This window comes from Elaeis guineensis, chromosome 13, assembly GCF_000442705.2.
Source record: "Elaeis guineensis isolate ETL-2024a chromosome 13, EG11, whole genome shotgun sequence".
Classification (NCBI taxonomy): domain Eukaryota; kingdom Viridiplantae; phylum Streptophyta; class Magnoliopsida; order Arecales; family Arecaceae; genus Elaeis; species Elaeis guineensis.
The window spans coordinates 76383374-76408177 of record NC_026005.2 but is presented as its reverse complement, the minus strand read 5'-3'; the positions used below and the strand labels follow the sequence as shown (position 1 = coordinate 76408177).

The 24804-nt window shown below is 36.5% G+C and overlaps 1 protein-coding gene across 2 annotated transcripts in view; it reads left to right on the top strand.

The window, feature by feature from the left end:
* The first annotated feature begins 602 nt into the window (after positions 1 to 602).
* LOC105055888 (CSC1-like protein RXW8) overlaps positions 603 to 24804 on the top strand; it is a 38108-nt gene continuing 13906 nt past the window's right edge. The window contains exons 1-6 of one of the 2 annotated variants that reach the window (XM_073247727.1): positions 603 to 899; positions 1265 to 1608; positions 8257 to 8403; positions 10728 to 10791; positions 10899 to 11108; positions 14889 to 15083. In XM_073247727.1, the coding sequence (XP_073103828.1) occupies positions 870 to 899; positions 1265 to 1608; positions 8257 to 8403; positions 10728 to 10791; positions 10899 to 11108; positions 14889 to 15083 (990 nt within the window). In that variant the 5' untranslated portion in view covers positions 603 to 869. Of the gene's footprint in view, positions 1107 to 1264; positions 1609 to 8256; positions 8404 to 10727; positions 10792 to 10898; positions 11109 to 14888; positions 15084 to 24804 lie in introns of both variants that reach the window. The other variant, XM_019854609.3, reaches the window with a different exon arrangement.

Genomic DNA, 24804 nt, shown 5'->3' with positions numbered 1-24804 from the left:
TGATCCAATAGACTCCTCTTCGTAAATGACTATTGATGGAGGAACATCATGATGTGCTCAACTTTCTAGGACTCCCACAATTGCACAACTCACCACCAGCCAAAACCTAGCAATTCAGGAACCATACATGCAGTACCATGCAAAAACAGCTGTCAGAAACTACAGAACTTAACCACTAGTATGATACCCATGCATGGAGCATGCAGGCTTGACGGCATGCAATGATCACATTATTAGACTCGGTGGATGGACGGCTGGCCACAATGCGAGGAATACGGGGGAACCAATCATACTTCGCAAGAAAGAAGGATGCACCATCCTAGGCATCGGCATCCGTTGGATCGTCTACTGCACAGATCGTAAAGCTCTCCCGACTCTATCATCCATCCATCTGCACAGCTCTCAAAGCGAGCGGTGTCTGGCCTCGAGCATACGGCCACAATTCCAACGAGGACGCAAGACACCGGGCATTCAACCAGTTTGACGAGTGCATGATGGGCTACACCGCTCTTTGGGCTTCAGTGAGGGCCTGGTTGGCCCACGAGCATCACCATCTTCTTCAAGACAGCAGTTAATGGGAGGCGGTTACCTCCGCGATCGAATCGCGCCTAAATGCAAACAGAAACTCTGTGTGCCGCTGTCGCATCCTGAACCCAACGAACCGTGCAACCCAGACACCTCTCCTGGCTTTCCAGCCAACAGAGAGACGACGCGTGTCCTCTCTAGTGGAAAACCAACCGTGCCTCCCTCTCTGTCTCCGGGAAGTCCCTTCCCCCTCTTTCTCTCCCCCAACCTCCTCCTCCGTTGCGGTGCCCAAAATCGGCATTGCCCTCTTTTCCTCTCAAAAGTTTGGTCGCTTTTGATCTCATATGCTCTTTTTTTTTTTTGTTTGTTTCCTGGTAATTCTTTTCCTCTTTTATCTCGATTTTAATCTCTGGTCTCTTTCTTGGAAATATTCATTCATGATTTTGATATCGAGTAGGGTTCTACGGTTCATTTTTTATCGCGCATTTTTTCTTTTCTTGTACGGAGACTAGGCGAGGTTTCTTGATCGCCGTGCATTAATGGGCTTCTCGACGATGTAAATTGCGTATTCTATCAAAGAGGTCATATACATCTCATTCGTTTGGTAATTTGATGAATATCTTGAGTTTTTTGTGCTCTAATTCGGTAAAAGAAGAACCGTATGCAACTGGTCGATACATTGTAATGCTCATCGTATTTTCACAGACAACATTAGATTTCTTTTTCTTCTTTTCGACAGAATCCAGCGATATTCGGCGCCGCCATGGCTCCAACACCTGAGCGGAAGAAGGATTATTTGTCTATGGATTTGTCTCGTCTTCTGACTTCTGCAGGCATAAATATAGGCATCTGCGCGCTGTTCTTGTCGCTGTATTCGGTCTTCAGGAAACAGCCAGGGAACGTTTATGTGTATTTCGGGCGGAGGCTTTCCCAAGAGGATGGCAAACTCCAGAACATCAACGCTTTGGAAAGATTTGTGCCCTCTGCTAGCTGGATCGTGAAGGCTTGGCAGATTACAGAAGATGAACTGCTGTCATTTGCTGGAATAGATGCAGTGGTATTCCTCAGAGTACTTGTTTTCAGGTGATTGGAACCATACATATCGTCTCATTTAGTTTCCTTTCCTAATTGTTACTCGTATGCTTAAACAGTATGTGGGGAACAAACTTTTGCTTCTTTTCACCATGTTTGAAGTCCTTTTTTTAATCTAATCTTGTTGGATTACATTTTTCCAGAGCATCTGCTCTAAATCCTCTATGGTTCTTATCGACATACATAAATATTTTCCTAGAGATGAGTTATGCACAGTATTAGGAACTAGGGCTTGGCCCTACGTGCAACGAGATACGAAGAATAGTGGGTGGAAGAAGGAATGAACACCAAATCACACACACACACAAAAATACATGGATTTACGTAGTTCGGAGTCTCTTGCTCCATGATCGCATAGAAATTTTTCACTATATAATCAGAGAGTTTCCAAGAGTACAAGAGATGAGGAAGCAACTCTCTCTCACACGCCCTCTTTTCTACACAGCACGGCCGCCGGCTCTCATATATTTGATGCCCAATGATTATCTATTTATATCAGCGATTAGGGTTGACAACTGGTAGAGGTGTTTTTGAATTTGCCCTCCATTCCAATGGAGAATCACAGTCATCAATAGTATGTACTTTCTACTGTTTGTTCGGTGAGGTTTCACCCCCCCATCCCCCGGCAAGAGAGTGCCGCCCCCTTGACCCCTCGCCCGCTGATCGTGCAGTGGGACCCACGACTATCAATTGTAGTGCACAAATAAGACTTGGGTCAAGGGGATGATCAGGCTCCACAATCCCAACACATAGTTTGTCAAACTATGCGTCCAATCAAATGTGCATGGGGTACCAGAAGTTAAGAATAAGAAGAAATCAAATGTGCATGGGGTACCAGAAATTAAGAATAAGAAGAAATGTTTTTGAGTGATATGGCCACCATTTCCTCTAAAATGGACAGATCGATATCCTAAGATACATAGTTATGAACGTTCATTCAGAATGCAGACTGCATACTGGTAGGGGCCCAGATTGTGATTTCATACACTTAGAGGAAACACCCATAAAGCCCGAATCTACATTGTTTATTACTTTATTAAACAATCCTGCCCGTTTACTAGAAGCCAAAGATGAGTGATTTCAGATCAATTTTGATCAGATTTGGAACTGAACTAGCTCACATAAATAACTCGTGTAGCTTATTATGGTTCATAATAGAAAGTAGAATAAAGAGACGCAGAGAAGAATTGGAGGAATAAGGTCAAAAGGATTTGATCCAGCTGGTTGGTACCCCTCTCCTTCGTGCATGCGCCTGGGATAGGTTCCAACTTTGATGCTGGAAGGTGGCATTCCAACCATATCTCTTGGAAAAAATAAAGGCTGAAGTGACAAGATTTAGGATATGAAGAATAAAGAGGGAGACATAATCCAGCTAGTTTCTGGAATAGCACTAATATTCACAGCAGAAAAGGGAATGATGAAATTTGTAAAACAGCAATTTGGATATCTAAACTACATTTGAAACCTGTAAAGAACTTACTGTTTAACAGCAGCAAACATCACAGCAGGAAAAAATAACAGCAGGAAAGTTAGGTGAAACAAAGGATGAGAAAGAAAAGACAAAAGAGGAGAGGAATAACTGTAGAGTAGAGAATGGGAGAGGAGAAAAATGAGTAATGCACAAAATCATATTATTACTTCAGAAAATAATTCTAAATTTAAGCATACATAATATTAATTTTCATAATTTTTGAAGTAATTTAAATATTTTAAATTAATAAGATAATATTTTATTATAAAATATTCAAAAATTAGTTTATTTCATATTTGCAGCATCCTACTAGAGGTTCTACATATATTTTTCTCAGCCAATGGGTATGCACAAAACACCACTTATTTTTAAAATTTATTTACATTTAGGCCTAGGTTGCTATGCACATGGTCATGACCAAATTTAAACAAATTGCTGTCAAATTGAGATGCAAAGTAGCATGCATACCCTCAAACATGCTATCAAATTTGCAGGAATTTTTTAATCATTATTTTATTGATTAATTTTTCTAGTTAGAAATGTATTTTAATCAAAAAATTCATATATTTTGGCTGCATTGCATTGATCATCTGTAAATCTTAAGTATATTATGAAATCATGCCAAAATCTAGATTTTTTTGCATAATCTCCCATCATTTTCTCCATTTTTAATTGATTTTCAGCATGAAAAAGCAAAAAAGAGAGAGGAGATGGAAAAGGTCTGAGATAAAATCCGCTAAAATCTCCCCTTTTTCATGATTTTTGAGTGGAGGAAAAAATAGAGAGAGGTAGAGAAGGCACGAGAGGCCTTCTCTACCTCCCTCTCAATCGAGAGGCCTTCTCTACTTCCCTCTCAATACTTTAAGGGGGTTTAAGGGCCGAACCACCCTAAACCAGGCGGAACTAGGTGGTTCTGCTCGGTTTGGGCTGGAACTGTCCAGTATGGGCTTGAACTGACCTTGTGTGCTGTCCCTGTTTGGGAGTGGTATGGTTTAGTACATCCTGGACTAGACGGTTTGGGGTGGTACGACACTACCTCTTTAGGTAGAAGATAAATGTGATTGAATAGTAAAGACATACCTTACTAGCATAGAGATCTTATGCCAAAATTTTGAGCATTCGGTTTTGAGAGAGTAAGGGCCTGACTGGATTAATCCCTTAGGATCTGACAGAATGGATCAGAAGAGAGCATGATGGGGAATGAAATAATGGAGTGGAGAGGGTGAGAGAAAAAAGGGTTGGGATGGGGGGGGGGGTGTGTGTTCTGGGGCTTGACTATGTCAGGAAGGAAAAATGACTTCAAGAAAGAAAAATGACCTCAAGAGGTCTTGTTTTTTCCTATCAAGACTGGGGCCAGTGTCCTCCTTGCACTTTCCCACACTCTCTTGTGCTCTCTCCTTTCCTTCTCTTTCTCTAGCCCATCCTGTTGGATTCCCCCAAATTCAGCAAGATTTTTGCAACTAGGCTCGAAAGAGGATCAAAGACCTTGCTTTTGTAGTTTCATTGTTCTCCCACAAAATTCAATTTTGGTTCCCTTTTTCTTTTTTGACAAGGCCTGTGATTCACACCATTTTAATATGAATATATCCAAAAAAATCAGAAAATACACTGTCCCTGAAAGCTCTTGGAGCAGCTGCAATGACAGTCTTTAACACCTTGTCGGAATGCATGGTGACGAAGGAGGCTACATAGTCAGCAGCCCCATTTGCCTCATGATAAACATGCCTAGCAAAGAAAAAGGTACCCTCTGTTGCCATGCACCAAATGTCCTGCAATAGAGCGTGAGCAGATTCGAGGAAGAAGTTTTTTCTTTTTAATAAGATCAATATACCAGTTGGACAGACTAACGTGGTCCTGCACTTAGAAGCATCAGAAGTTAATAAAGAGAAAAAATACTAGGGTTACTATATTGACTCAACAAGAAATAGGTGCAGTACCGAGCCTTAAGTAACCAGGATGACTATTATAGTATTAATGGCATTTGATTGTCCAAAATATCATCACCAATAAATTTTTGATTAGTTGATTGATTGAATCAGAATGATATGTTTGGAGAAGATTGATGCAAATTATATTGGCAATATGAGATATAGATGCCCAATGAAAGAGAAGGAATTAGCATTCCAAGACATTATAAGATGCATCCAAGTACTTCCTGTAAAAACTACATAAGATGAGGGAGAGTAGAGTTACTACAATGGTTGGCTTATAGAGAACATAATGAAGAGATTGGCTATGAGACCTTTTTATTTAGAAGGAATGACAACAATGATGAGCAAGGGAACAGTAGTAAGAAGAGAATGGTGGAGTTGGAGGAGACAAATAGGGGCTATCAAATAAATTAAGTAGGTCGAGCTTTGCCCAAGCTTGGCTAAAGAAAAGCTGGAACAGAGCTTGGTTCAAAGCTAAATGAACCAAGCATGAACCAACAAAACTGGCTCGAAGTTAATTTAACTTGACCAGGCTTGGCCTGATAAAACTCAACTATCTTCACATATATGTATTGTAACATTATATATATATAAACTGTTGGACAAATGTCTTAATCATGTATCCTTGTTCTTTGAATCAATTAAATGTTACTTCAGGCTTGAGCCAAGCTTGACTCAAGCTCAAATTGATTTCTGCTTGATGTAGGATCATCAAACTGGTCAATTAGGCTTTTGGCTAGCTCAGTTTGAAATTAAGCTCTAATTTGTTCAAAATAATAGTAAAAAAATCAAGCTTGGTTTTACTGTTCAAGCTTGAAATTACTTTGAAAATAAGCTTGATCAGACCCAATCATGATCAAGCTTGCTTGGTTACAATCTTGCAGATAGGTAAGAATTTTCAGGATGATTAAGGAGAAGAATAAATACAGTGGGTGACTTTCAATTATTTGTACTTACAGATACTAATTGAAGTTAAATTATTTGGACATAAGATGGATCCTAGCACTTGGTCAATCAGAATAATGAGTAAGAAATGATAGTTTGACACAAGATCCAAATTAGAATAGGACTCTGAGACACTAAAACTTAGTCCAATAGCAATTCCTAACTAACTAGAACTTAACTACTTAGCTTTAGTCATAAGACAACTATGACTTTCTAGTAACATGCATCTTCTTTAATCTTTTTACCTACTAGAAAATAAAAAGAGGGATAAACTTTATTCAGTGAGGTAGTGGGGACAACGTTTGCTATTGAAATTATATCTCATTGATGATTAGATTCCCAGAATGGGCTTAGAGCTTGTAATAAATTTAAAGTCCAAGAAAACTAAAAAAAATTTAGATCAACAACCTTGGGTTCATTACAAAAGAGCAAACTATTTGTAATGAAAATTTAGATCTGCAACATTTAAACTGAGGCATTTGGAAACCTGCCCCCTTCAAATGAGAAGTATTATCTTACTATTTTATTCATCAAATGGTCAAGAAAGGAATATATTAGAGCTTTGGAAGTTGCACCAATTAAGGACAAAGTGATGGAATATTGGTTTAGATGGTAGGGATATGTATAATAAAGACTTGTGGTGGCTCAAATAAGGAAAGGTACTTTAGTTCATGTTGAAAGACTGTATGAAAGGAGAGGAAGACATTAGGTAATATGGATGGGAAGTAGTTAGGAAGGATATGGAGAAGCTCAAAACAATACTAGAGGTGGCCCTGATAAGTACTTGGGAAGTCAGAATCCATTAAGCTAAAAGCATATATTTGGGAAAAGGCTGGATGCATTATTGTTATGGTTACTGTTTATCCTATCAGATTTTTTTCCACTTATACTTTTTAAAAGAATTTATACATAATGTGCCTGTCAAAAAGTGAATGGTAGATATAAACTATTACCTCAAAATTTTAGCTATTCCTTTTGAATCATTTAGAAGTTATACTGTTGAGGGAAAAGGAAATGGTCAAGCTAAGTTATTCTAAAAACTTGGTCATAATTGTAGAAAAGAAAGCAACATAATAGGAGGGTGCAGACATTTCAGAGTTTTAAAAGTGCAGATATGCATTATCCAGTCTTGGAGATTAAGTATATAAATAACAGTTTTTTTTTGAGGGATATATGTAAAAATCATAAATAAGAAAAATAAAGAAACAAAAAAATGTACCAGGCAAAGCAAAGAAGAGTAGTAAATTTTTTTATTATTGCCTTTCCTATTTAGCCATCTTTTCCTTTCAACTAATAAAACCTTGCATACTCTTTTAATTGCCTAATATTATAGGGAACAAACAAATTTAATTGACCACAAAGTAATGTATGTACATTGAGTTATTGTTGTGGGAATCTTCTCTTTTTAGCAGTCTGTCTTCCAACTAATAAAACCTTCCATGAATCTCTTATTTCCCTGATATAATAATAAACTAAATAAGTTTAATTTATCCCAAAGTAATGTATGTACATGGAGTTATTGATGTGGGAATCTTCTCTCCAAGAAATAAAAGGAAAAAACTGTTGCTCTTATGAACCTGTTTGACTTGATAGTACCTAACCATAAAGTTAGATGACTGGAGATTCTCCTATACCTATCCATTACAGGTGGCACTTGACTGTGGAATATGAAAAGAAATAAAGCCCATAAAGCCTTTAAGACTGTTGAAAGAAACTATACCCATTCATAATTTTGATTACATGATCAAATAGGTAAATCTGTTATTTGTTGTCATATAATTGTTTGATATATGCATTGATGTTTTGATGGTGCATACTTTTTATACCAATTTTATTGTTAAATCTCAATGCTTGGTTGTGCATAGATTTGTAGATAAAGTAATATTTTTTGAGACAGCAACATCGTTTAAACTAATTATGTTTCATGCTTTCATGCACTAGTATGTTCAAGCACCTCTTTTTTGTGCATGTTTACTGCTGCAAGACATTAGTTGCTTTTCCAAAAAAGTTGATTGTCTTGTCTCTTTATTATATGATGCTGATTAAAGATTGATTAGGTTTGATTGGCATGCTCTTGTTACATCTTCTGGTTGTTTTTTTTGCACTGACAAGTTGATATCTGCACTGTTTGACTTTCATCTGTTGCAGTGTCATATAAAACCATAGTATTTCTTTATGTAATGTTAGTAAAGCTGCACTGCTTGACTTTCATCTGTTGCAGTATCATATAAAATCATAGTATTTCTTTATGTAATATTTGTAATTATTTTTTTTGTTATCTGATTTCTACAGCATCCGTATCTTCTCCATAGCTACCGTGGTGTGCATATTTGGAGTTCTTCCTGTCAATTATTTTGGCGAAGTAAAGAAACATATGGCCATCCGTCCAGAGGCATTATTTGTATTTACCATTGCAAATGTCAAGGATGAGTCTCAGTGGTAAGATTTCAAATTCTTCTGATAAGTTAATTACAAAGGTGGAAATATGATTGCTGCTGTTTCTTGGCGTTATTATCTCTGACATTGAGGACTAATTCTCTTGAAAAAAAATTAACCTGTTGAGAGTGCATGCACATTCTTTGAAGCTACATGTTTATTGAAAAGGAAACAGTAACCATGCAAAAGAACCATGGTGCCTGGCTGCAGAGGCACTTGGTTTGTGCTATTGTTCTATTCACATTAGGGACCAGGTGGAGTTTTTAGGTATGGTAGAAATAGTGATACATGCAAATTTGCAGACATGCATTTATGCATGTTGCATGACTTCCTTTTCATGTTGGAATTATTCAAATAGTTCTTGGATCATGTTGGACTTTGTTTTAATTTGTTTTTTGGTGAACTATGTATCATATTGCTGAAAAATAGTCTTTTCAACTTAGGATTTTTCTTCATTTTTGCATCCTTTTCTCTTTCTGTGCGTTACATAATTTCTCAGTTACATGCCTATTTTCATTTATTAATAGGCCTGTTCATTCATAAAAAACATAAGCAAGGGATGCCGAAGGATGGAATGGCACTTTTTAAACTGTTGTTGTTACTTTGTTTGGATACTGTTGGTGTGTCATCTCTTTCCAGCCTTCAGCTTGTTGACTCCTTTAAAATCTCCCATTCATGGGACTTTTAGTGCATGATCGAACTTTGGATGTCTGATCGCCCTCTCTTTAAAGTATCTTCTCTGTGGTAGGAATTGCAAGGTAAAGCAAGGGAATCAAGAAATGGCAGGAGTTGACAGGCTGTTGCTCCCCCAATTCTTTCTGAGATATCCAAATCCACCTGAACTGGTGATCATCAGTATGCTGAAAATTTGGGATGGCGAGATTTTGGACTCCCAACATTGCTTAGACAATTTATTCTTCCACATCATTTTTTTCATACTTTATCATAATCATGTGAGATAACATAGGGATGAGCTGGTTGTCCATCCAAAGTGTCCCATAATTTATTTTTTCAATACTTACTTGAGAAGTCCATTATTCAAGGGACTTTCTTCTTGTGCTAGCTTGTGTTGCATGGTGTATTATTAGTTTGAGTCAGAAGAATCGTATCTGTTTTGCATGCCTGTGTTTTGGGATATGTACCCTAATGAAGTAGATACAACAATAACACCATCTTTGATGGCACCACATCACCTATTTCAGAGAAGGAAGCACAAAACATTAAGAGGATATCATTTGACACATATATGGATTCTTTTTCGAAGACAATCATTTAGTTCATGACTAAGCTATGGATTGAAATGGTGGTTGATTGGTATGGTGAGCTGTACATCAACATTTATTTTGTTCAGAAAATCATTCTTTATGAAGGAATGAATTTTTAAATTTCCATATGGGCATGTTTGCATGCATGGAGTGTAATGAGTCTAAGATGCATGAGTTGCTCTGTAACAACCTAGAACCTCATCTAAAAAGGCCAGTAGGAAGGTGTTATTTAGATTTTTTGGCCCTGTATAAGTATCCAAGTTCTTCCCAGCAATAACCAATGTGGAACTAAATATACGCCCGCACAAGTCCTCACATACTCCTCCCATTTAAGATCTGGCATCCTTGTCAGGCTAAGGGTCTAAATTCATGTATCCATTCATGAAATACCATGATTGGCCCTTGGTCAGTTCCAATGAATTATGCTGTAGCATCCTCTAGTCCATACAGGCTATCGACTGGGTTGGCTCGGATACCATATGTAACAATCCAGAACCTTACCCAAAAAGGCCAGTGGGAAGGTATTATTTGGGTTCTTTGGTCTTGTATAAGTACCTAAGATCTTCTCAGCAAATAACCAATGTAGGACAAAATACACTCCCACACAGATCCTCACATGCTGGAACGAAATCAGTAACATGTAGGTGTGATCATATTTCAGATTATGATGGGTATAATTTGCTAAATACATGGTCTAAATGGAACATGATTTTTCAAGTTATGTTGTCATTGGTCTTGGTAGGCATACCTTGGTTCAAATAGGTATAAAACTATAAATGTTTATGAGTTAGGGACTTTCAATTTGATTTCTAACATTAACAAATGATAAATATCCTTTTTTCAAGGAGGAACATTTTCAAAGAAATTCTTAGCTATGAACTTAAAAGGTGTTTTTTGTTGTCTCTTCAACTTGAATTTTGAGACATACTGTTCAAAAGAAGCATATAAGTAAAGTTTCAATTTCAGAAGAAACTGAATGCTTAAACTAGAAATTTTCCACCTTGATGTCATTCCACATTGGATAATACATTTAAGAGATGCTTTTTGTCTCTCTTATTGCAGGCTTTGGGTTCACTGTGTTGCATTGTATATTATAACCCTTTCAGCTTGTATTCTTCTTTATTTTGTAAGATCTTGCTTCTGATATTTCACATTCCTTTCGAATGCATCTGTTAGATTGAATTTCTTAAGTATTTGTGAGATATTTCTGATTTTGATTTATGGCGGCTTCAGGAATACAAGAGCATTTCTGGAATGAGGCTTGCACATATTAGTAACTCGCCCCCCAATCCCAGTCATTTTTCTGTTCTTGTCCGTTCTGTCCCAAGGTCTTCAAATGAATCTTTGGACGATGCCATCAAAAACTTCTTCACAAATTATCATGGATTAAGTTACTTATCACATCAAACAGTTCATCGAGCAGGGAAAGTTCATAAATTTATGGTGCGATGCTTAATGCTTCTAGTTTGTATCATGTGTGAAGTGATTCTTTTCTATGGCAAATTGCATATTACTACTAATTAGTTATCTATTTCATGCTCAAAATTCTCTGTCAGCATTTATTAGCGTTTGATATGTGAAATATAACTTTTTGTGATCCTTTTCCATGTTATAAATACTGATTTTTTATACTGTTGCTTATAATTATGTTTTCTAGCTAGCCATGGCAGACTCTTTATGTATAAGTTGGATATCCTATGTAAAAGATAGGTTCATCATCATTATCATCATCCAAGCCTTTTCCCATCAAATAGATTGCAGATACTTTGGTTATTGTAGCCAAACTGGACTGACTGTGATTGCAACATTTCAACTCCTCATCTCAACACCTCACCTCAAGTTGTATGGTATATAGTTGGGAGACAGTTCTCCAAATTCATTGTGACACTTAATTGTCTTTTGTTCTTCGACATGGTAATCTGTGCCTTTAGCTAGAGCCACACTACATATGGATCTCTTTTATCTCTCAACATGGTTTGGCTACTTTTTACAAATGATAGCTATCAGCCAATACTTTCTCATGTTTTTCTATGTCACGCATGTCAGTAAAAACCCAGGTCTTACGTCCTCTCAGCATGGGGGAGGGGGGTACTAGCCACCCCATCTTGTTCTTACGGGAAAATGGGACTGAGATGGGGTCGGGACTCCGAAACCTATCCATGCGAAGAGAAGAAGAAAGAGGAAAGAAAGGAAAGAAAAAAAAATGAAAGGCAAGAAGAAGACGACAAAGAAAGAAAGAAAGGGAGAAGAAAAAGAAAAGAAGGAAAGAAGAAAGAAAGGAAAGAGAAAGAAGAAGAAAAAGGGAAAAAAAAAGATAAGAAAAGAAAGAAAAAGGAAACAAAAGAAAAGAAACTAGAAAAAAATAAAGAAAAGGAAAGAAAGTAAAGAAAGAAAGAAAGACAGGAAAGGAGGAGGAGATAGAAAATATCTATCGGGATGTATGACTAGGCCTGCTACGGGGATAGGACAGAACAGCGGGGTGTCCTATGCCATGAAAAAACTAGGGCATCCATCTGATACGATATAAAACCTTGGTAAAAAAATCTAGCAATCTTGCTAACTCTAACTTTGTAATTTAGTTTTTTTATTGTGCTATTTGGAATCCTTATAGGTGGCCATAGGATTGGGACATGCATGTGCAGGATTGCTTTGTGGAGCATCTCATGTTGTCCCCAATTTTTTCCTTCTGCCTCTGCATTTTTGTTATCATATAGTGTTGTTGAACTCTGACTTGCGTAACCATTTACTTGGCCATCTTTTCTTCCCTTTGTTTCAAATGTTGTTCTTGTATTACTTAGTTATTTTTCCTGTCTTCTGGCCTTTCTCCCCTTTTTCAACTTGTACAGCTGCTGGTTTGGTCCAAAACACTTGATTCTTGTTAAGCACTCTTACATATGGAATCTGGTTTTTCCCTTGTCAACTTCTGCATGTTGTCCTTGTGTCTTTACTAAAGCTATTTCTTACATATTTGTCTCATGATTTTTGCTATTGAACTTTGTCATGCTTAAGTGATGGCTATGGATCTAAAATTCACCATTTTGGTCTGCATGAGATGAAATCTAGTAAAGATAGCATTATAATTCAATGTAGTTTTAATTATTTGGTTCTTTCTTGCTTTTATTCATTTCAAAATGTTTTTAATATCATTTATCTAGTAAGCTGGCTATTATGTTTTCTTGATTTCATCTTGTAGGATAGTGTCATTCATATATTAGACATTCAAGCTCTGCATTCAGTTGTTGTTGGACTTTGAGTTGGTTTCTCCAATTTGTTGATTAGAACAAAGGGAGATATCTTGTTTTCTTGGATTAAATTAATATGCCAGCACCATTAACTATTTAGACCTGTGAGCTCTGCATGACTGCATTCATTTTTTATGTTTGATTTTTCGTTCCAATTTATTGATTAGAAAATGGATGCCATGCTATCAACCTTGTGCTTCGGCTCATGGGTCAACATGCTTCTCCCTACAAGCCATGACATGGTTAAACTAGTGCTGGCACTGAGCATGCATATATGCGATGATACCCTGCATATTGCAGGGTTCATCCTGTGCTGTCCTGTATAGGTGGAAATGAAGTCTAGCAAGGGGTGGGGGGAGGGGCATGGCCCCCATGTAACTCCAAGGAATCTGTTGTAGATGCTGACCTTAGGTTGCATTCATTGGGCTCCCCTAGGCTCCATGTAATTCCATTAAAAGTTTTGTCCCTCAGATCCCACTACTTGTCCACCATTACTTGGGATCCCTTCTCTTTCCGACATCTTTCACCAAAGTCATCTCCGAATCCTGTTCCCCCAATCTCACTCATTATAACAACGGAAAATTCTCATGGCATTGTGTTTACTTGAATAGTTGTATAACAGAAATAACTTTGTTTCTTCAAAGTCTCCTGCTCGCTAACAAGTGACAACTGCCATTGGCATGCCAATCAGGAGCCCTCTCTCAAGAGAAAATCGAGTTAAACCACCAATCTTCAGCATAACATTTCAAGACAGAGAAGAGAAATTCTAGCTAAATCCCATTAAATCATGAACATGAAGATCATAAACATCGCCATTGGAAATCTCATCTTCCAACTTCATTTTACTAATCAAACTATTTTTATCTATTACACACTCAAATTGTAAGTTGTAACTACTCATCTCTCTCCAATCTGCCACAAAATGACCACACCTTCTTTCTAAGGTGCTTGAGTGGTGGTTCAATGGGCACAGGAGCCTAGTCATGCATGCATATGCTTGTTTCCTGGTTGTGCCTCTTTGCAGGTCCTCTGCTTTTTCATTTTTTTAGAAAAATATTTTTTGAAAATTTTAAAAACTTAATCTGATCATCGTTACCATGTATTTGGAATGCAAAATCCAATTTACTCTTGACCAACTTGATTATTACAGATGAAGTTAAATTCTTATACTGAAGAAAACTTTGATTATTTCCATTGTAAAAAACATGAGTGAAAGGTTTTATACTTGGAATGATGTATTTTTTTAACAATATTTTGTTGTTATTAATTTATGATATGATTAATAGGATGAACTCATATAACTTTAGCTTGTCTCTGCTCCTGTTGGACTATGCAGGATCCCTGCTCCTTCCTAGTCACAAACATTATACCACCAGAAGGCAGTATTGAGACTTCTAATGCTGATTCAAAATAGCTAAGTAGGAATTCATTACAATGTTATAATCTATCTAGGTATGATTTTAAATATTGCATCTGTTTGTGAGGATATTTCTTATACAATCTCATCAAGATGAATGTATAATTATGCTGATCAAATCTATGAACCCTGGAACATATTTCTAGTTCTAGTTGACATATAGTTAGGCATGTATTTTATTGCAACCAATCCAAACTATGTAGTTTATTGCAATTAGGCAAAACTATCTTTCTGTACTAGCAAGCAAACAGCTTTTGGTGTGGATGTCTTATGGTTAGTTACATCAAGATAAATATAGAATTGTTTTATTTTTCTACCAAAATATTATATCATCTTGCAGGATACATGCTTTAGATGCTATTTTATTAGGACAACAAATCTCTTCAACACCTCTCCCTTCATATTACTTATTTTCTTACTGTTTTAAGTTATATGATCATTAGTATGACCATGTGAATGAAAATGTGGCTTTAATATAATTATTATATTATGTAATAATTGACATGCTTTTTTGTGGTGCTTTAAGGAACTTTTCTTATTATGGCTAAACTTTTCTACTTACAGTCTACTGCAGAGAAGGTTTATAAGAAGTTTGTACGTTTAAAGGTTACTCAGTTTGACCACAAATGCAGAGCTAATAAATACAGATGCGGCCTTTGTGGAGGAACATCAAATTCTTTCCAGCTGTACCATGATGACTTTGAGCCTGATGCAAATAAAGGAGGCCAAGACCGTTCGGAAAGAAATGCTGAGAAAAAGGTGATTCCTTTAGACTTCTAGTATAAGCTGTGTTTCTATAATGAAGTTTCTCTTCAATGCAACATATCATATGAACAGTTTTCTTGGTCAGATATTTGGTCAGAGGATGGTTAAGTTTGTATAGATTGAATTATATCATATGTCATAGAGGGTGTCGGATCAGATCATAGATTGGTTCACAACTTGTAGATTCTTTCCAATTTCTTTGAGACGTTTTAGTGAAAAGGGTACAAAACTACAAATATATGAAAAGCATGATGCATGATTCAATTGCAATCTGAAAAGCAACCATATAAGGGCATAACTTCAAATTTCAACAACCATAAGCTCACATCATTCCAAGAAACAAAGATAATATTGAGTCAGTCAACAAAGTTGTATGCCACCAAATAAATCAGTAGATATATCTTGAATCGACCTAAACAGATGGATGTGGACATGGGCCTCTTGAACCAAGAAAAGAATGCAAAATATTTTCCTAAAGAAAATAAATCCTAATATAAAAACATAAAACAAAACATACAGTGAATTAACTTAACTTACCTTTAAGTTAAAAGATTATAGAAGAAAAAGAAATCAAAATTTTCAAAAATGGTAGGAGAGGTATGAAATCAATTTCAGGTCATAGCTTCTAAATAATATTTTTTTTTCTTTGGAAAGTTGAAACCTGAAAGGGATAGTATCATTTTTTGCAAACTTATTGATTGATAGGATTCCTTATTTTTGTACGATTAGATTTATTTTTCATGTTTCTTATTTTGCTTTCCTTTCTAAATTAGTCCAATTATCTAGGATATCTCGTTTTCCTAGGATTTATGTTGTTAGTCTTGTCGGACAAGTAATGGATGCCTAGAAATATGTAGTGCACTAGAGGCCACAATCTAAAGCAATAAAAGTTAAATTAATCAGCCTAAAGGCACTTGGTGTTCTATCAGCTGGCTATCAGGGTTGCAATCCTATGTATTTTGAGCCCTAGAACATCATTTGAAGGAGTTCATCTCAACAACAATATGATGGTCAGCTCAAGGGCCAGATTTCTTCAACTAATTAGCAACTCTTGGAGTTGAAGGAGAAGGTGACCAATCTTGCCAACATATTGTAGCTTTGAGTGTCAGTAAGGTTCAATATTCTGTTAATTCTGAATATTAGAAAATTGATGACAAGCTAGTAAGAATTTGTCAAACAACTACTATGCTGGAGTACCAAATTTAGTTTGAGTGACTGGATAAGTGCACATATAATAATCTTGACAGACAACTACCATGAACATCCACTCAAGATCTTCCTTTAAGATATCTAACAGGGTTAAGATGCGCCAACCTTGCACAATAAGATGGCTATCTCTTTTGCATCGGGAAAAAGGGCTCAGTGATGAGATTCGATACAATCAATATTCAATGGACTTTTTGTTAGAAAATACGGTGGTTTCATACGTGTAGTTTAAAATTTTTTAACATAAAACAGATTTATGTACGCAGTGGAAGTAAATTAAATTTCATTTAAATTCATGCACCAGATCAGATCGGAAAATCACGTGCTAGATCTTCGTACGAACATATCACCATCGTCTGAACTCCGAAATCAAACACAACTCATCAAAAGAAAACTCGGAGATCTAATCTCCATACTTTTGGATCCTGCGGATGTCCAGGGTTCGAGTTGTAGCCGTGCAACCGTCCAGCCTCTACTGGTATCCACATGGAGATACCTGATCAAAATACCGAGACCACTGGTGTGCTAGCATCTTGCAGGCCTCGCTCCTCAGCTTTGGATCTGAATCCTCTTCTAGAATGCGAAAAAGATGAAGGCTGCGCGAACCCTTTCATGCAGATCTGGCAGGATCTGAATTGGACCACCAAGAAGAGAAGAAGAACCTTTCTTCTTCTCTTCCTCTCTCTCTTTTCTCTCTCTTTTAGACCTGATCTAATCAGATCATGGGGCGTGGAGGTGAAGAAAGGAAGAAGAGAGGCGTTGAGAAGAAGTCACACGGCAAGAAAGAAAACCACTCATGATTATTAGCGCACGCCCTTTCACTCTCTTCAATTTTTGTCGCATAAAATTTCAGTTTCCGATGCCTCATCTGATAAGATTTTATCCTATTTTGAATTAAATTCAAATAGAAAACAAATCAGGAAGAGAGAGATTCCCAGATAAGATAGGGTGCTAACTATTGGCGCCCCTTTCACGCATGAAAGAAGCAAAGGGGGCGCATCTCCACACGCACCCTCCCTCCTTTCTATGCGAGATCTGGTGAGAGAAGCCTAGTAAAAGTGGGCTTTAAGGGTTAGGTTTAATCTGATTCTTATTTGGTTCCAATCGGATTCAAATCGAGTCCGAATCGAATCGAATTCGAAAGGCTGTCAAACATGATCCAATCAGAATTGAAATCCAAATCTGATTTGGATAATTGAACCAAGTAGCATTAAATTAAATCAAGTCTAATTAAATTAAATCTGATTTAAATTAATTAAAATTTGATCCATAATTTAATCAGTCCTAATTAAATCATAATACTTGCAATTAAGTCCCTGCGCTAACAATTAGCAGCTGTCAAAACTGTAACACTTATAAATTAACAGTTTTTAAAATTTAAACTATCAATCGGATTGATAATTCGAATATGATCCAAACCATTGATCAGGTTATGCTCCTTTTGTATGTGACTCCTCAGATTCTATTCTGTCTGGTAGTGAGATATACCATGATCTCCATTACAGTATCATCGAAACTCCTTTCGATGGACTGAAATGATTCCAACTCATCTCAATAAAGATTGTTGATCCGAAAATGATCCTAGTGAGTTCTCACAATCTACCAGTGATGTCTAGTAGTATGTAGTGGCAATCCAGCAGAAAAGATGGACCCCTAAGTGTAGTTACTATATGATACAGTCTCTCTATCGTAAGTTCCGACTAGACGAAGGTCATAGAAAACTCATCAAACCTCATCGTCAGTCATATGTCAGATTGGCTTGACTTGAGTTCATTTGTGAATCCTGTGAAATTTTTTCAGTATTTACACTTGCTCTGGTCAGAGACTTTCTGAACAGTCTTACAAATCATATAGGACTACTCATTTTCTACCAAGATCGATAGATTCCATCTAGATGTATTCTCCAAATAGCGAATCTGAACCTACAATAGCCAACATATACAGCAAGGATCCGAATGGCTAGAGACCAAGGGAACGTGCAGTCAAACTAAGTAACCTCGCTGCAAATAGCCAACACAGCACAAGTCAAAGGACCAGTCACACCACTGCAGCATCGAAAAAATCATTGATGAATGAGTAGACATCCAAGTAGTTTTTCGTGTTGGTCACACTCAGTGTAAGTTGTTCTCTAACAACCACCTGCACTGTCATCCCAGTGTCCCTACATTGTAGACTCGAGATCCATCTACCCAAAAAGGAGGTGATCCGTGCACCGATCTTAAATGGATTGATTACTGTTCTCCGTGACGATCCTATAATTGGGAGTATTTAGAAATTAACTACTAATGATGTATATCTCAAATTCTCAATACCTTGAGAATATATAAAATCATCTTTGTTAATTTTTAGGACAAATCATGGACACATACAACATGATTGGTAATAAAAATTATTCGATAAGTACAAAAAAATATGCTCTAGAGAAATGTGTGCATCAATCAAGATTGACTTCTAAGACACTCATCTAACAAACTCCCACTTGCACTACAACCAATCTGCTACATATCTGAGTCCCATCTTCTGAAGACAAGCTTCGGTCTTTAGCTGACTAAGTGACTTGGGCCTACCACATTCTATGTGGAGGTCTGTACCTCTATGTATTTCTACTCGAGGTAATTGCGTATATCTTTATTCTACGTGCTTGGACTTCTGGTGAGATTTTGGTATTTTAGCAAAGGCTGTGGGCCATTATCTTTGCAGTATAGTGTCATGATATCCGATGGCATGCCATTCAGTTCCGCAACTATTATAAGAATCAGAATGCATTTTGCACATCTATAGCATATTTAGCTTCTATTGATCAGTTGCTTAAAATTCTTCCAACATACCGATCCAATATAACTCAAGAATACATATTGATGTAGACATTCTACCATCAGTGTATCCTGTCACTCTTAGCTCTAATCATTCTCTAAAGATCAGAAATAAATTCTTAGTGCTTCTTAAATACTTAGGGATATTTTCACAGCAATCCAGTACTCTCAACCTGAATTCAATAAATATCTACTCGTGACTCTCACAGCAAGATATTGAGTACATAACATAGCACACACGTATGCCCAAGAGGATAACGGACCCCTCTTGGAGGTTTCTATGTGGAACTCTTTCAACACCTCTTCTATATACTTGTCTGTGAAAAACCAAATATTCTTTAAGATCCATCTCTATAGACCTTTATTCTCAGAGCATAGGACGTTTGTACTAGATCATTGATAAAAATTCTATATGTAACTACATCATAACTGATGTCAGTATGGGACCCTCTCACTGACCTTCATGTAAACACATGATTTCTTCTCATTTTTGATGAAATTAAACAATTTGATCACATCATTAAACAAGTTTATCTGACTCCAAGATTTTTGCTTAAATCCATGAATAAATTTTCACAGTGTGATCTTTATCACTGGAAGTGAAATCCATAGGCCACTGCATATAGATATCTTTCCAAGATATCCATTTAGTAGGGCTATCTATACGTCCATTTCTCGGGGTTGATATCCAACATCGTCTTGTTGTAGGTTTCGGGATCATCTTTGTGTTTCCAATCTCTTTTGAAAAATACTCTCTTAATTCTCTATAAGAATAATAAGTACCTTTCAGAAGGATGGAAGATCCTACTAGATCTATGAGGTGGAGGAGGTAATATATATACTGACTCATCATGAAATAGTTCTATAGGTCCTATGACTCGTTCTTTAGAGACTTTCTCTTTGAGTTCATCCTCTCACTATTTCTAAGAAAACAGCATGATTGCTCACAATCGTATTGTGAATCACTGGGAAGAAAAAGTGGCATCCCATCTTTTAGGATACCTCATAAACGAGCTCTTATACACCTATCCTTTAACTTATCCGCTATACCATATCTCATACGGTGTGGTGGAACCAACTTTAAAGGTAACCTAATTTAAATTTCAGAAATTAAAGCATGTTCCTAAAAAAACAAAGATTAAATCAATGAAGTTCATAATGAATCAGACCATATTCATACAGTGCCATTCCTCCTTACAGATACCTTGTTGAGCTAAGGTGTACTAGGAGGATTCCATTATGAAACTATATCATTTTCTTCAGATAATTATAAAATTTTCTATTTGGTATTGCGTCTTCGATCTAATCGAAATATCTTTAGGGTTTTTTCGGTTTGCTTTTCTACTTCATATTTGAATTCTTTGAACCTTTCAAAAGTTTCAAATTTGTATCTCATATATATACCTATATCATGACTGATCATTAGTAAAGGTAATAAAGTAGAGATAATCTTCCTTGTTTGGTTCATCAAATGGGCCGCACATATATGTGTATAAAGGTAAGTATCTCAGCGGTCCTATCCCTTTGTCCCACAAAGGACAGCATGGTTATTAATTTTCAAAGAGATGATTCATAGATTAGATATGACTCAGTAGTCAATGAGTTCAAAGGCTCATATTTCTTCAATCAATAAATCATTTTTTTTTCTTATATATGATCTAGCCAAAAAAACTACCTATATACTTTAGGTTTATTTGATTTCTAGATCTCTTAGACCTAACAGCGTTCACTGTTTGCTCAAATAAATTCCTAAATACATCATCATGCAAATGATAGAGAATTAAATCAAAACAGGAATCGTCGAGATTAGACCCATGGCCACAGTGCAACTTTTACCCCATCACCAATCCAAAAGAGTTACTTCACCTTCTCTCAGCCCTCTTTCTTTCCTTAGATCCTATATTGAAGTGCGTAACATACACCAGAGTCTAATACTCAACTGGAAGAAGAAGAAACCGTAAGATCAAATGTGAGCAATTTCGACATACCTTCCAAAGGCGTGTCCATGTTTCTTCAGGCTTTCCAGGTATGTACCTCTGAACTTTTCAAGATTTCTTTAGTTATCAACATATTGATCAATTCAGTTAAGGTACTATATTGTTTATTCATATAATAGTTTCACAAACTACTCATATGAATCAGAGATTGCAGGATCAAATCCACCAGCAATTCCTTGTATATGGTTACGTCGAGCTTCTCAAGCTCTTCAATGTTCTTAATCATTGTCAAACAGTGATCATGGACAAACTGCCCATCACTCATCTCATGCATTGTGTGACTCTGATCACCTCACAACTGTTGCAGATGAATCAGCATATCCTTGGCAGTCTATATGTCCTTATGCACATATTGGAGTTTATCAACTATGTACTCTAATTTATAGTATCTAACCTAATTGTCAATATCCAAGCATTTGTCAAGTATAGCTCGTTGACTGACAAACTGATCACGTTGGGTTAATCTGGTTAAGAACATGGCTTAATTTCTAAAAGCTAAGAACTATTCTTAGATTTCTGAGCCAGAATATATAATTGATTTCGATTAAGTGGTTGATATCTAAGATTCGAGTTAGAAGATTGAAAGATGACAGAATTAACCATAGAGAGTAAAGATTTAATTAGATGATTGTACTTGTAAAAGTTTGTTCTAGAGATTTTAAAAACAAACAAAGACTTTCACTAATTTTTTGAGTCTCTCACATTCAGGTAGAAAAACAGAAATCCTAATACGACAAGTGGTTCTAGTAGGTGCTGCATCCCATCGATGTACGGCACCTCACCTAACAGTTATTGGTGACACGTACACTAATACGTGGATAACTCTTTGTCCAGATACTTCTCCAAGCATATTGCAGTGACTTGGTCTCTAAATCCTGTGGTCTCACCTAACAGTTATTGACATATTTCTTAGTTAAGTCCGACCCACCATTCACCAACGAGCGCAAAGTTGTCATTGGATCCTTCACCTAATAGTTATTAGATGCAACCCCATCTTTACCTAGGGACATCAAATGCCAATAGAGTGGTTGTGCCTTCCCAATGCAACCAAACCACTGTAACCAGCCGAGAACGATCAATGTCGAAAAAGTCACCCACATCTCTACAACGGTGGAAGACTGATAGACTTAATATTTAGTGAGGAGATTTAGGTTCAAGTCTCTTCTAATAGTCACATACATCTGATGTAGATGACTAATTTGGTTTAGGTCAGCACATCATCTCATGTCTAATCAATCTAGTCGGCATGAGTGAACTCGAGTCAACAAGTAATCTAATATAAAACATAATCTCCCAAAATGGTTAGATAAATGAAGATGAGTTGGGGTCCCTCCATTGCTTTCCTTAGACACCAACAAATTTGTCAGATCAGACAATGGAACCAATTAAAAAACCACCATCTAAGACTTACCTTAGATGTCAAATTGGTTGATTAGAATCGATCAAGTTAACCTATAGACTCGGGCTCGAATTACTGAGCCAAATTTGGTCTTGATTTAATCAATTCACATCACATATGAATCAATTTGACCAACTACAACCAAACTCAATTTTAAATTCCTTTGACTTAATCCCAACCAACTTTTGATTAGGTTTGATCAACTGCTTAAAATCGAAAAGGGTTCTAGCCTGATCTAATCACTGATCCTACTTGTAGTTTAGTCTCTAGATCTAATTTGTTCAACCTATACCCGAAGCCCATGTTTTATGCATTAAAACTTAGATCTTAAATTCACAATTTTAGATCTTATAATTGCGAATCTTAATTCTCAATTAAGTGTATTATGTATATGGGTTTAAGTTTAGATCTTGAAATAATTTCTGATCTAAACTATTTGTATTGTATCTCATACAATTTTGCTGTCTGCAGAATCGAGTAGACTCGCCCTGATACTCAAGTCAACTCGTCACAGTGAAACGACTCCACACTGAGACAAACAAAAATCTGTAGATTTAGCCGGTACTATTGAGTCAGCTCATCAGCAAATGAGCCGACCCATCAGGGTCTCGAGTTGACTCCAATAAAAAAACAAATCGACTCGCCAAGCATTCGAGTCGACCCGAACAAGAATCGAGTCGACTCCACAGGCATGCCAGTCACAGTTTCATGATTTCATGCAAACAGAATCTAGAATTTTGGATCTAAGGTTTTATAAAAATTAAGTTTCAGATCATGTGTCAAAAATTATATATCACATATATCATTTACTGATCTAAAACATATATCTTAATACATGCATAAACAGATCTAAATCTAAAATATGTATCACATACAATTTTTCGTTCGTTGTTCATCTTCATAGGAAACATCACAATCGACACTTCTGCACGTCATAAGAGAACCTATTGAATGGGCAAGAGAAGGATTTTAATCCCTTCTTCCTCTTATGACCGGATGGCTATGGTGATTATCCCAATTTGATTACTAAGCTACTAAGAGATTAATCTAACATATCACATATGTAATCAATTAAAATTCAGATCTAATTATCTTTTACATGTTAGACATATGAACAATAATTTAAATCTATGTATGCAAGCATATATCGCATATATGAAATAATTTCAGCAATTATACTAGATCCAAATTAAACCCTAATTAACGTATTCAGATTTAAAACTAATTTCTGATCTGAATTACTTATGATTTATTTCAGATCTGTAACAATTTCAGATTCAAAATAATCCTGTAATTACATTACAATATGCAGAAATTTCAGATCTACCATTAATTAATATTCTATATCATTCTAGGACAACCTATCAGCATAACAGGTTATGCCAGGGCATCATTATTTCAAAACGATGTCTAGCATCTAACTAATCTTTAGATCTGATTTCTACAAATTAGATTTCAGATTTGAGGGTTTCATGTTCATATCAGAATCTGGCTCTAATACCATTGTTAGAAAATGCGATGGTTTCATGGGTGTAGTTTAAAAATTTTTAACATAAAATAGATTTATGTATGCAGCGAAAGTAAATTAAATTAAAATATTTTTAATTTAAATTCACACATCAAATCAGATCTGAAAACTATGCGCTGGATCGTCGTACAAACATGTCACCATCGTCTGAACTCTGAAATCAAACACAAAATGCATCAGAAGAAAAATCGGAGATCTAATCTCCATACCTTCGGATTCTGCGAATGTCCAGGGTTTGAGTCATAGCCGCGCAAGCATTTGGCCTCTGGTAGTGTCTATACGGAGATGTTTGATCAGAGCACCGAGACCATCGGTGTGCTAGCACCTTGCAGGCCTCGCTCCTTAGCTTTAAATCTGAATCCTCTTCTAGAACTCGAAGAAGATGAAGGCTGCATGAATCCTTTCGCACAGATCTGATGGGATCTGAGCTGAACCACCAAGAAGAGAAGAAGAACTTCCTCTCTCTCTTTTCTTTCTCTTTTAGACTTGATCTTATCAGATCATGGGGCATGGAGGTGAAGAAAGGAGGAAGGGAGGCATTGAGAAGAAGTCACACGGCAAGAAAGAAAATCACTCACGATTATTAGTGTACACCCTTTCACTCTCTTCAATTTTTGTCGTACAAAAATTTAGTTTCCCATGCCTTAGCTGATAAGATTTGATTCTATTTTGAATCGAATTTAAATAGAAAATAAATCAAGAAGAGAGAGATTCCCAGATAAGGTGGGGCACCAACTAGTGGCGTCCCTTCCTTTCACGAGAGCAAGAAGCA